General features: G+C 36.5%; 1 protein-coding gene across 4 annotated transcripts in view; it reads right to left on the reverse strand.

Annotated features, from left to right (window-relative positions):
* Positions 1 to 12,792, reverse strand: part of ARFIP1 (ADP ribosylation factor interacting protein 1) — a 112,764-nt gene that overhangs the window by 25,775 nt on the left and 74,197 nt on the right. For all 4 annotated transcript variants that reach the window (XM_044912867.1, XM_021698859.2, XM_044912866.1 and 1 more), the window contains one exon: positions 4,807 to 4,964. In XM_044912867.1, coding sequence (XP_044768802.1) covers positions 4,807 to 4,964 — 158 coding nt within the window. The remainder of the gene's footprint in view (positions 1 to 4,806; positions 4,965 to 12,792) is intronic.

Below are 12,792 nucleotides of genomic sequence, written 5' to 3' on the forward strand. Positions count from 1 at the left end.
AGCCGAAACCAAGAGTCAGATACTCAACTGACTAAGCCACCCAGGCACCCTTTAAGAATATTTTAAACAACATAAACTATATTCCAATCTGACTTGAGAATTTATTTTTATCTTGTACTGAATTTAACAAACTTGATCTTTCAGGGCCAGAAGAGAATCATTCATTCACTGATACACTGATTTATTCAACAAATATTAAATTAGCCCCTTCTATGTTCCAGGCACTATGCTAGAAACCAGAGCTATAAAGATGAACAGATAAAAGTTTATCTCCAAGAAACCTGCAGTCTAGAGGGAGAGAGACTCTTAAACAACTACAACAAAATGAGGTAATGGTAACTGCCATGAGGGAGGGAGAATAAGAGAGAGTGAAAATCAAGAGGAAGAATTACCTAATTAGGTATATCAAAACAGAATTAAAACACTAAAATTAAATTTTAAAGGATGATAAGAGCTTCCAAGGTGGACTGTGGCAGGGAAATAGAGCAATCCAGGAAGAGAAAAGCAAGAACAAAAGCACAGATCTGTAAGATACCACGATACATTTGGGAAGTAATTCAGTATGTCATAACCTGAAGTTGGAGCATGACAGTGGAAGGAATTAAAGTCAGACAGGTAGGCACGACTGACATTAAGCAGGGCCTACAGGCCACACTAAAGGGATCGGATTTAATCTGGTAGGTCAAGTGATGTGATGGGAAGCCATTTAAGAACTCTGCTCTAGAAAGTGACATGTTCTACTTGTTCAGAATAGAAAGGCGTCTCTAGTAGTAAGAAATGGAGGATGGACTGGAGTAGATTAAGAAACAGAAACAAGGAAACCAATTAGAAGACCATGGGCAAAAAAGAAATGAGTCACTGAATCAAGACAATGGCAGTGGGGCTAAGAAGGGGAGACAGATATTAAAGATTTGGGAGGCAAGATTGACTTGGTAATGATAACAAGTAAGTTAAACACCATGGGTTCTCTGGGCAAAGTGAAGGACCACTCTGACCTTTGCTGGCTCTAATGTCTTGAGCTAGTTATTTTATCTCTTTCTGCTTCAGTTTTTCATCTATAAATGAGAATAATAATCTCCACAAAAAATATAGAGTACTTAGGATACCTGGTAATAACTAGTATCTTTAGAGTGTTTATTATAATAGCCAAATTAGAGGAGGGATAGCCAGACGTAAATATACTAAAAACAACAAAAAATGAAAGAAAAAAAGTAGAACAAAAATAGTGGTATATGGTGATTTAATGTGAAGACAAACATCCTTCATCAGCCTCGGAGCACATTTCTAAACAGTTAAGATTAATATAAACATAATCAAAGTTATAATACTGACCTTATATCCCTTAATTTTTACATCCAGAGTTTGTAGATGGTATCAAAGTAAAACTTTCCGTAAGAGCTTCTCTAACAGTGCTCATTACCACCAGGAAGAGAAGCACACTAATTTTCAAAATGCAACTCTTCAAGGTTGCCAGTCTGAACTGAATCCGTATCAGTAAAGTTAGTCATAGTTGGTTACTTTATGGCTTATGTAAAACTTCTACAGAACAGGTGTCCACATCTGAAAAGTCTTGACCACAACTGACTCCCTTGTTGGTGGTGCTGTGGAGAAGTGTTGAATGGGCCGTTACAAGATTTTCTATACACAGAGCACCACAGGGCTAGGAAATACTTGTACACAATGCATAATAGGGAGCATTAAAAGGCCACCGGACATTTGCGTAAATTGCCACTTTTTGTGCTGATCAAATAGCTGACCCATGCCCTAAAGGTCAGTAAATTCTGGTTCTGACAGAGAAAAAAATTCAGTTACTGAGAAACTTTTAATCTGGGGTTCTTTTTAAATGTTATCCCTCTGCAGGCAATGTTTTAGTATTACAATAGTGAATCCCTCGGTTACTTCAATAAATAGTATAGGAAAGTCAAACCCCAAGCTAAGCTTAATGAATAAAATCACATTGTAATTTCAATAGAAAGAGAATAAATTATGAGGTGAGGTCATTATTGTCGTTAGTTTTTAAACTATACACAGAGGTTGTTAAAGATTTCCTGATAACCAGCTACCAAGTACATATAACCTGATTTATAACTCTGTTCAAAAGTTTCAAATAAACCCATGTATTAGACAGATTGAGATTTTTAAAAAATATTTTATTTATTTATTTGAGAGAGAGAGAGAAAGAGAGGGTGCGTGCTCAAGCAGGGGAAGGGGCAAAAGAGGGAGAGAAAGAATCTCAAGCAGACTCCCTGCTGAACACGGAGCCTGATGTGGGGCTCAATCTCACGACCCCAAGATCATGACCTGAGCCCAAATCAAGAGTCAGACACTCAACCGACTGAGCCCCTAGATTGAGATCTTTTATCACATTGTACTTTAAGTCAGATATCTCAATATACGATGTGAAAATTATTATTAAAGATGTTATTTTTAAGTAATCTCTACACCCAATGTGGGGCTCACAACCCTGAGATCCCGAGTCACATGCTCCATCGACTGAGCCAGCCAGGTGCATCATAATTTTTTAAAAAGGTATGAAAATTTGAGATAAATCCAGTTCAAATTTGAGACTGAATGATCAAAAGTAAAAGGTAGAAAGCCAATGGGCTCTCATTTTGGCTTTGAAATTGGCTCCAAATGAGCAAACATTTAACTGCCAGAGGCTTCTCTCCACAAATTGAAACATGACTCATGTATTGTTCAGTGACTTATCAGATGAATTTGTCCTTCTTTACTACAGGCTAATATTTAAGAAAAAAATTTTTTTTATTTTAAAGTAAGCTATATGCCCAACATGGGGCTTGAACTCACAACCCCAAGATCAAGAGTTGCATGCTCTACGAACTGAGCCAGTCAGTCAGTCATCCCATAATATCGGTTAATATTTTTTAAAAGCACCTTAGAAATAATGGCCAAAAAGATATTATATGCTAAAATAAAACATATTTTAAAATATACTAAACAAAAATATGTTTTAGGTACTAGAGATATTTTCAGGATAGGTGGACAATTACAAAGTACATAAACAGAAACTAGATTCATGTAGTTCTTGACTAAGAAGTGGTGGTGGGAATTTGGGAACAAAAGAATTTGCATCTTCAAAACCCACAAAACAATCTGAAAGACTAGAAAATAAGAATGCTTAAAAGAATTAAAGAGATAAAAGGAAAAGAGTACTCATTATGAACAAATTAGGACATCATGAATAAGGAACAGATGTGGAAAAGAACCAAATAAAATTTATAAAAATAAAAAATACACAGAATATTCTTTTGAAAAATACAGACAATGTCCACGAAAAGATTTAGAGACTGGAGAACCAATTACTAAGAGTGTTACTGAAGGGAGTCCTATTGAAGGGTATCTTACTGAGAAATTCCTTCAATGTAATTGAGGGATATCCTATTGATGGATTCCTTCTGTTTATTTTTTTCCACCTTCTGATTTTAACACTGTGTTAGTAAATAATTCAAACAATGAAGAAAAGTAAAAAACCAAGTCCAAAACCTAAATAGGGCACACAGCCCCACCTCCACCCTTCTCCGACCAAACAACCACAGCTATTTATCTTGACCTTCATTTCCAAGTCATTAAGAACCACATGTTAATGCTAAACCTAAAATTATAAACACAGAAGCATCTCTTCTTGTGAAAAGATTAAAAGTTAACTTTCCAGAGGTTTTGGGCTTTTACTTATGTGAAGCATAAGGGAATACATACTTAAGAAGAAGCACACAAAAACTAGATCAGTTTAGAGTTTTCACAGCCATTTCTCATATCATTAAACTAGGGTAAGGGGCCAAAACATAAAGTTACACTTCCAAAAGGTATAGTTTGTACTTATCCTCAACTATGCTATAAAAAGTATAACAGGAAATAAGGATTTCAAGTGTTCAGAGGAAAAAAAAACTCAAAGTAAATCAGAATAGAATGAATGGGAGAAAAATTGGGCCTGGACTCAAAAGTTGAAAATGCTACTGCTGATCTGCTAAAATGTACTTAGCTTACCTAACAGGATGGTTATGATAGAGAAATTAATGATGAGTGTGTGTGTGTGTGTATAAAATGTATGAAAACACTGCATTATAAACAGCTATGAAAATATGTAAAAGGTAAAATAAGAAAGAGTTTGAAGCTGATTATAAAATAGATAAGTGGAAGGCTAGGTTGTTGATATCCACAACGACAAACAAAATCATGGAAGCAAAAATGAGCTTGTATATTGAAGAGAAAGTGAAACTGGAAGTCTGGCTATTGTACTGCTTCTACTGGGAAGCAACAGTGATAAGAATGAAGAGAGGCTTACGAGGCATCTAGTAACTACCTAGTAGAGGTATCTATAGAGGGCATCTAGTAACTACCTAGTAGAACACAAGGCCCTGTCCTTTTCTAAGGAAGCTGAAACTAGGAGATCCTCCACCTCCCTAATTCTCTAACAGGCAGGGTTGGGTACATGACCAAGGCTCAGTGAGACACTCTCTAGGCAATGAAGCAAAATATTCAGGGGCCTTTTGGAAATGACTTATGTAGCTGTGATAACATCAAGTACCAGAGGTACCCAGCATCAGGGTCCTAATTAGATTCCTAATTGGATTCTTCTGAGGCATTATCTTGATTTTTGATTCCTGCTTGTTTCTAGAATCTGTTCTCCTGCCTTTCTCTTAGTTCCATGGGCTATCCTATAATGTTCTACTGTGTTCTTTTTCTGCCCATGTTAGCCAGAATTGATTTCTACCATATGCAACCTAAAACCTTAACTGAATTATGTACCATCTGTAAGCAGACAATATAATGAAAATGTATACCTACCTGGCACTTTCATATTGTTTCACAGTCATTAATGTATCTTCAATTGTTTTATTCACCAAAGTGTTCACACTGGCAATGAAAAAATTAATGGCTCCAAGAAGAGTCTCTCCATTTTTAGCCAGTAGCTTCTGGGTATCTGCGTTATAGCCAAATTCTTCCTAAAACAAAAAAAATCACCTTAACATATCCCCTTATTAGTGAATGTGACCAAAAAAATCTCAAATGTATCACTAATGGGAAAATATTTGATTTAGAAAATACGTGATTTAAAATATTTAGCTATAGAAGTTATCTTCTTTTAATGTTTAAATAAACAAATCTAAATCACAGCTAGCTATATAATTACCAAAAAAGTTTAATAAACCAAAATTGTCATCAGCTCAGATGTATAGCTAGAATTAAATAATTTTAAAAAGTTAAGCTACTTTGTACTAGAAAGAATATTTTCACTTCTATGTTTTGTTTTTATTATACTGTAAGCACAGCTGTTAAGAAAAATATAGCAGATTATTAATCAGAGAAACTACAACTTTCACAACCAAATTAGGTTAACAATTGACTAAAACTTTCAGACATAAGACAGATTGCAATTTTTGTGTTTTGACATAATCTCCTTGGTGTATAAATATTAACAACGCACATTTTTTTGTAAAGTCAGTGACTAGTTGACTCCCAAGCTCAGGTCTACGTAGGTACACAGCTGGGGAAGGATCACTCAACACCAGTTCGAGTTCATTTGCTCTGAATAAACTGAGTCTTGGCTTAGAAAACATTACATGTGACTCCTTCAGAAATGGCAAGTACTAACTCTGAATTTTCAGTAGTGAAAGACTGGAAAGCTTTAACAGATTATCAGGACACATCCGAACAAATAAAAAATTTGATCATAGCTTATTGTAAGATGTATCATTCAATTTAAGAATTCTGCAGTTTGTTATGAAACACTTCTTAATGTCAGCTGAAAAAATGTAAAATGAAATTAAATAAAATCTTAGAAAATGCAAGTTTAATGCTGGTGCTATAGATATAATTAAATTTCTAGGTGATAAAATATCCAATAATTAGTAAGTACAGGAAAGTAAAATTATTGTGCTGGGTTTTAGTATTTTTGGTTGGACAGGGACATTTTCCATTTAAGAGACATCCATGTAACTTTTTTTTTTTAAGATTTATGTATTTGAGAGGCATTTGGGTGGCTCAGTCAGTTGAGCATCTATCTGCCTCTGGCTCGGGTCATAATCCGGAGTCCTGGAATCGAACCCTGCATCAGGCTCCCTACTCAGAAGGGAGTCTGCCTCTCCCTTTGCCACACCCCCAATCATGCTCTCTCTTGCTCGATCTCTCTCAAATAAATAAATAAAATCTTTAAAAAAATAAAAAAGATTTCTGTATTTGAGAGAGAACGCGCGCGCGTGCACAAGTCAGGTGAGGGGCAGAGGGAGAAGGGGAGAGAGAATCTCAAGCTGCCTGCTGAGCATGGAACCTGACCTGGGGCTCCATCCCAGGACCCTAAGATCATGACCTGAGCCAAAATCAAGAGTTGGACGCTCAACCAACTGAGCCACCCAGGCGCCCCAACACTGTTCACTTACCACAATTTCACATTATTAACACTGAAAATGCCACAAGTCCTAATTAGCCAAAGGGAGATCTATACAATCTAGAAGGCTACTTTTACTAAAAACAAAAAAACCTATATCATAGTAAGATGAAATAGCAGCAGGTTGAAAAGTTGTATAGCAGAATTTGGAATACTATTTCCATTTGAAAAAACAGGCCTAAATTCAAAGCAGACAGGAAGAGTAAACTACCACTGTTCTTTTCATTAATATAAATCCTACCTGTAATTATGTGAAGAAAATAGAAAACTTAAGATTTTAACATATAATTTAAACTTAATTGGCTAGAATAAAAAAGCTTTTTTTTTTAATAGTAAGGTACAAGAGACACAGTAGTAAAAGATATAAAACAATTGGGACACTAGAAAGAAATGAATATACATATGTATATGCATTATAAGAAACACATAAATAATTAAACATGCTTTTTTGGGCATTGAAAATAAGTAAAACATGATTCATAAACTTCATTTAGTTGGTAAGTTCTTTTAGTATTTTTGGTTGGACAGGGACATTTTATATATTATAAACCGCTTTAACAATTACAAATAAACTAAATAACTAAATATAAAGTAATCAAAGGCTATATACATTAAGAACAGGGCTGTGGTTCTAATCTGACACTGAACAGGGAAGGCCAATACAATTCCTTAATATTTGCTTGCTTTATACAGAGAGAGAACAGTTTCAAAACATTTGATTTTTTTTCTCTTTAGCAGCTCCTATATCATTTACAACATTTACCAGATGTGAATGACCACTATTTCCCCTTAAACTTATATATTTGGACAAAATAACAGAAACATCTGACTAGATCTAAAACATCCAGCTGTAGTACTATAAATTATTACCTAATTAATAACAAGTGGGTTAATTTAAACAATACAGAGCAATAAAAAATTATACTCACAGGTACTAATTGATAATTGACAATAATATGGGTTATGTGAACTTTTCTAATCTTGATGTAGATGTTACTTTCTAAATTGAGAAAAACAATTTAGTGAGGTGAGGTGCCATGCTTTAACAGAACTGGGAGTCAGAGGCATGTGATAAAATGGTAAAATTTGGGGATTCAAACAGTTTGGGAGTTCCTATCTTGTTCTGCTACTGACTGGATTTATCTGTTTTGTTAAATTCTTTATGTGTCAATTTCTTAGTAATAATATGAAGATAATTCTCTTACAAGTTTGATAGAAAGTGTAATGAGTGAGACAACTTGCTTAGAGTTCCTGACATTACAGGCATTCAAAAAAGTTTCAGGAGCTTGGCCATTTCTACTGCTCGTTATTGGTTGTTTCTCTAGAAAATGAAAGAACTGAGCTAATCTTTAAATTCTTCCTCAACTCCTAAATGCCGCAATCCCAAAACAGCTATCATAACCATCATACTTTATTCAGTGCCACTATGTGCCATACCTGTGCTAAGTACTGTCAATGAGTCTCAGTTAATATGTCAGGATGAAGTGGACAACAGCTCTTCATCATTGCACTATCAACTTTTTCTCAAAAAGAAATCAGCAGGCAAGGAAGAGAGTTACTTTGCTGGCTTACATGTGATTGATCCTGATGACGAAGGGAAAGGAAACTGGACTGCTAAGGAAGAATATGCCTAGAATATAGGCAACCTCTTAGGACATCTCCTAGTACTCCTACCATGCTCTGTGATTAATGTCAATGGAAAACGACATCAACCCATTTCAGCCAGGACTACTAATGGCCTGGACGCTTCAGGAATGAAGGTTTGGGTCACCCCACGAGGCAAAGAACTGACAAGCTGAGGTGCTAGCTGAAAGCCAGTGCAATATGGAATGGGTAGTAGAAGCTAACTAAGACCTTGTGACCATCTGTAGAAATGAAGACCATAGCTGTTATGAGTATTTCTTCCTTATTTTGTTATCAATATGTGTGTATATGTATAAGGCAAATAACTTTGTTTTCTTCCCCCTCTTATCCCCTTGGCATACAACATAAGATATATTATTAACTTTACATCATAGTATTTAACTTACAGGATACCAAGGAAAAAAGTGAATGTCACTCAAGGACTTTGCATCCTCTTCTGGGGAAAAGGCTAATCTGTCTTTGATAGCATGCAGGACGAGTCATGTCATGTTAGGTGAACGTAAGACTTTGCTATTGCCTTTACTTGGAGATTAAGTATAGTTTAAGGATAGGTGTATAAGTGCTGCTAAACTGACAAAGGGTAGACTGTGATGGTTAATTTTATGTGTCAACTTGATTAAAGTGGACAGCTGTTTGGTCAAACACCAGTCTAGATGTTGCTATGAAGATACAGATTTTGTAGATGTGATGAACATCTGCAATGATAAACACTGTAGATATGATTTAAAGTTGACTTTAAAGAGATTATCCTCCAGAATGTGGGTGGACTTCATTCAATTAGTTGAAGACCTTCAGAGCCAAAAAGACTACGGTTTCTTGGAAAAGAATTCTGCCTTAACACTGTAACATTAGAAATCTGGCCTCGGTTTCTTGACTACTGACCTACCCTTCATATTTCAGACTTGCCAAGCCCCACAACTGTGGGAGTCAATTCCTTAAAATAAATGTGTGTGTGTATTATGTATATATCTCCTATTGGTTTTGTTTCTCTGGAAAATCCTGATACAAAAACATCTATCCTGTAAATACTGATTCCAAATTTCAAACAATCTCCAATAGGTTCTAGTTTACCATTATTTTTATATTTATAAACACTGATTAGAATGTTCAATCCAATAAATTTTCTATTTCTTACATTATTATTTCCTTCAAATCACTTTTGCGTACACATTTGCCTTTAGCATTTGTTCACTAACAAATTATATCAAGTATATTTTGGTGCATAAGTCATCATAAAAGAATATAGTATGTCTTTTTAGCAAAATAGGATAGTCCAAATTCTTGACAAAAATGTTGCATGGGGGCTCCTGGGTGGCTCAGTTGGTTAAGTGTCTGACTCTTGATTTCGGCTCAGGTCATGATCTCAGGGTGGTGGGATCGAGCCCTGAGTCAGGCCCTGTGCTGAGCATGGACTCTGCTTGTCCCTCTCCCTCTGCCCCTCACCTCACTTGTGCGTGCCTGTGTGTGTGCGTGTGCGTGCGCGTGCTCTCTAATAAATGAATAAATAGAATCTTAAAAAAAAATGAAAACTGTTGCGTGATGGACTCATGCCTATTGAATGACTGACTAGATAAAAATACCTGTGATGATTAATTTTACATGTCAACTTGGCTAGGCCATGACATCCAGATTTTGGTCAAACATTATTCTGGATATTTCAGTGCAGGTGTTTTTTTGAATGAGATTAATATTTAAATTGGTGGAGTGTGAGTAAAGCAGACTGCCCTCCACAATGGCAGTGGGCCTCATCCAATCAACTGAACCTTAACAGAACAAAGACTGAATGAATTCCTTGGAGCAAAAAGGAATTCTGCTAACAGTCTGCCTCTGCACTCAAACTCTTCCTTGAGTCTCTAGTCTGCCAGCCTACCCCACAGGTTTTACATGTACCAAGACTCCAAAATCCTGTGAACCAATCTCTTAAAATACATCCCTCTGTATTTCTACACATCCTGTTGGTTCTGTTTGTCCACAGTACTTGACTAATACAGTACCATATTTCCTTTCTGTCCTTAAAAATTCACTCACTCTGGAATTTAAGAAAATTCATCTAGGATATCATCATAAGACTCAGACTGGGATTTCACTTGTATTATCTATTTTGCCATCATTGTTGAGTCAATACTGCTGCCTCGCTGCAGTCATCTTATGATTCTAATACCTGTGAAATATCTTCCTCTGGTATTGTCTTCTCTTTGCCATTATATGAGCAAAAAATGAAAAATTCTAAATTTTCAACTACATTGCAAAAACATTAAAAAAAAGACTACAAAGAGTATTTATCTATTACATTATTATTATTATTATTTTTTTAAAGATTTTATTTATTTATTTGAGACAGAGAGAATGAGAGACAGAGAGCATGAGAGGGAGGAGGGTCAGAGGGAGAAGCAGACTCCCTGCCGAGCAGGGAGCCCGATGCGGGACTCGATCCCGGGACTCCAGGATCATGACCTGAGCCGAAGGCAGTCGCTTAACCAACTGAGCCACCCAGGCGCCCTCTATTACATTATTTTTTAAGGCGATGCCAGCATTCTTTTGTTTTATCATTTTAGTAATTTTTAACATGGTTGGAAATAACAGATGAGTAGTGATGAAATAATTCCCAAGATGATGAAACAGCAAAATGTTTTAAGATCATTAAGATCCCATACTGTGTCTTTGATTTCCAATGGACCCACATGGCAGTTGCAAGATAAGAAGTTGTATTCCGGGGGCACCTGGGTGGCTCAGTTGGTTAAGCGTCTGCCTTCGGCTCAGGTCATGACCCTGGGGTCCTGGGATCAAACCCTGCGTCCTGCTCCCTGCTCAGCGGGGAGCCTGCTTCTCCCTCTCCTCTGCCCCCACCCACTCATGTTCTCTCTCGTTCACTCTGCTCTCTCTCTCTCAAATAAATAAAAATCTTTTAAAAAAAGTATTCTGTTAAAAAAATAAGCAAATGTTTTCATTGGAATAAAACTCATTAACTATCAAATCCTTACAAAGGGTTAGAGATGCTCAAATAAGAAACTTAAAAATTAAAACTGAGTCTAACGGACTTGAATACTGAGGATTAACCTCTCAGTTCTGTTAAAAAAAAAAAAAAAGGATTTGACATCTAGAAGATAATAAAAGTACCTACTAGCTAAGACTGAGCATTAAATGAGCTAGTACATACATAAACCACTTAGAACAGTATCTGGCATATAGTAAATCCCCAATCTGTATTAACTATTATAAGTAGCAGGGTCTACTGAGTGCAGCATCACTGATAACACTGCTGTAACACTTCCCCAGACCCTATACCCTGGCTACCTCTTTCCTTACTGTGGGGATTTTTCTCTCTAAAGATTCCACTTAAAGAGATAGCAAGAGATCATGGAGAAACACAGACAAGTCTGGTGTAGCTCCTCCCTGTGCACATGCACAGGCGAGCCCCACCCAGAGCTGCCCTCTCCTGGCCTCACTGTCTGTACATGTCCTTGGCTATGAAAACAAAACCAAATATGTGTATGTTTGTATATATAAAACATAAATTATACATAGATACGATTTTCAGTTCTACTCTTTTTTATTCATTTATTTTTTTAAAGATTTTATTTATTTGTCAGAGAGAGAGACAGAGAGGTAGAGCACACACAAGCAAGGGGAGCAACAGAGAGGGAGAAGCAGGCTCCCCGCTGAGCAGGGAGCCCGATGTGGGACTCGATCCCAGGACCCTGGGATCATGACCTGAGCCAAAGGCAGATGCTTAACTGACTGAGCCACCCAGGCGTCCCGCTCTACCTTTTATTAAAAAAGATTTGATTATTTATTAGAGAGAGAGAGAAAGAGAGCACACACAAGCACACATACAGGTACATGCATGAGCAGGGGGAGGAGCAGCGGGGGAGGGTGAGGGACAAGCAGTCTCCAGGCTGAGAGCACCTGGACACCAGCTCAACCCCAGCACTCTGATCGGGATCATGACCTGAGCCAAAAGCAAGAGTCATATGCTCAACCTGCTGGGCTACCTGAGTGCCCCACAGCTCTACCTTTAATTTGTTTGGTGATCTTATAAATATTACCTAACCTCTCTTGGCTTCAGTTTCCTCATCTATAAAATAGGGATAACATTTCTTGCAGTATTGTTAGATAAATTACATGATACAATGGCTATAAAGCACCCAGCCCATTACACTGAAATTGTGGACACTCAATAACTACAGCTGTTATATTAATCAGCTTCCCAAATATTAGATTAGTTCTTTTTGTCTATCTAGTGACTCAGTTAGAATTGAATCTAAGTATTCTTCACTATTATGAGATAGATCACCATCTCTACCCAAACTTTCTTTTCCAAGATTCTAGATATTTTCAAATAATTTAATGCTCTAAATTATCTAAGTCTTCAAGTTAGAAAGTCTGTAGGCAAAGGATTTTGGCTCCAGGTGAGGGGGGAAAAAAAAAAAAGACATCAAAGAAGTCACTTAAGAAACCATAAGAAATTCTCAGGAATGCTTTGCTGAATATTTTAGAGATATATGCAAAAAAAAAATTTTATAATTACCCTAAAATTCTTAATTTTTAAAACTCACAATTTCTATTAATGATTTCAGTAAAAGATCTTGAATCCAGTCAAGCAAGTTACTATTTGTTCAAGACAAATAGTAGAGAATAGGTAAGAGATTTTCAATAGGTACCTGAATTTGCTTTTTGCTTTCTACCCAAGCTCACATACACATAGCTATGATTTTTTCTAGACTCAGGCAGGCTGAGTACTT

The sequence above is a fragment of the Neomonachus schauinslandi genome, chromosome 2, assembly GCF_002201575.2.
Source record: "Neomonachus schauinslandi chromosome 2, ASM220157v2, whole genome shotgun sequence".
NCBI classification, from domain to species: Eukaryota; Metazoa; Chordata; class Mammalia; order Carnivora; family Phocidae; genus Neomonachus; species Neomonachus schauinslandi.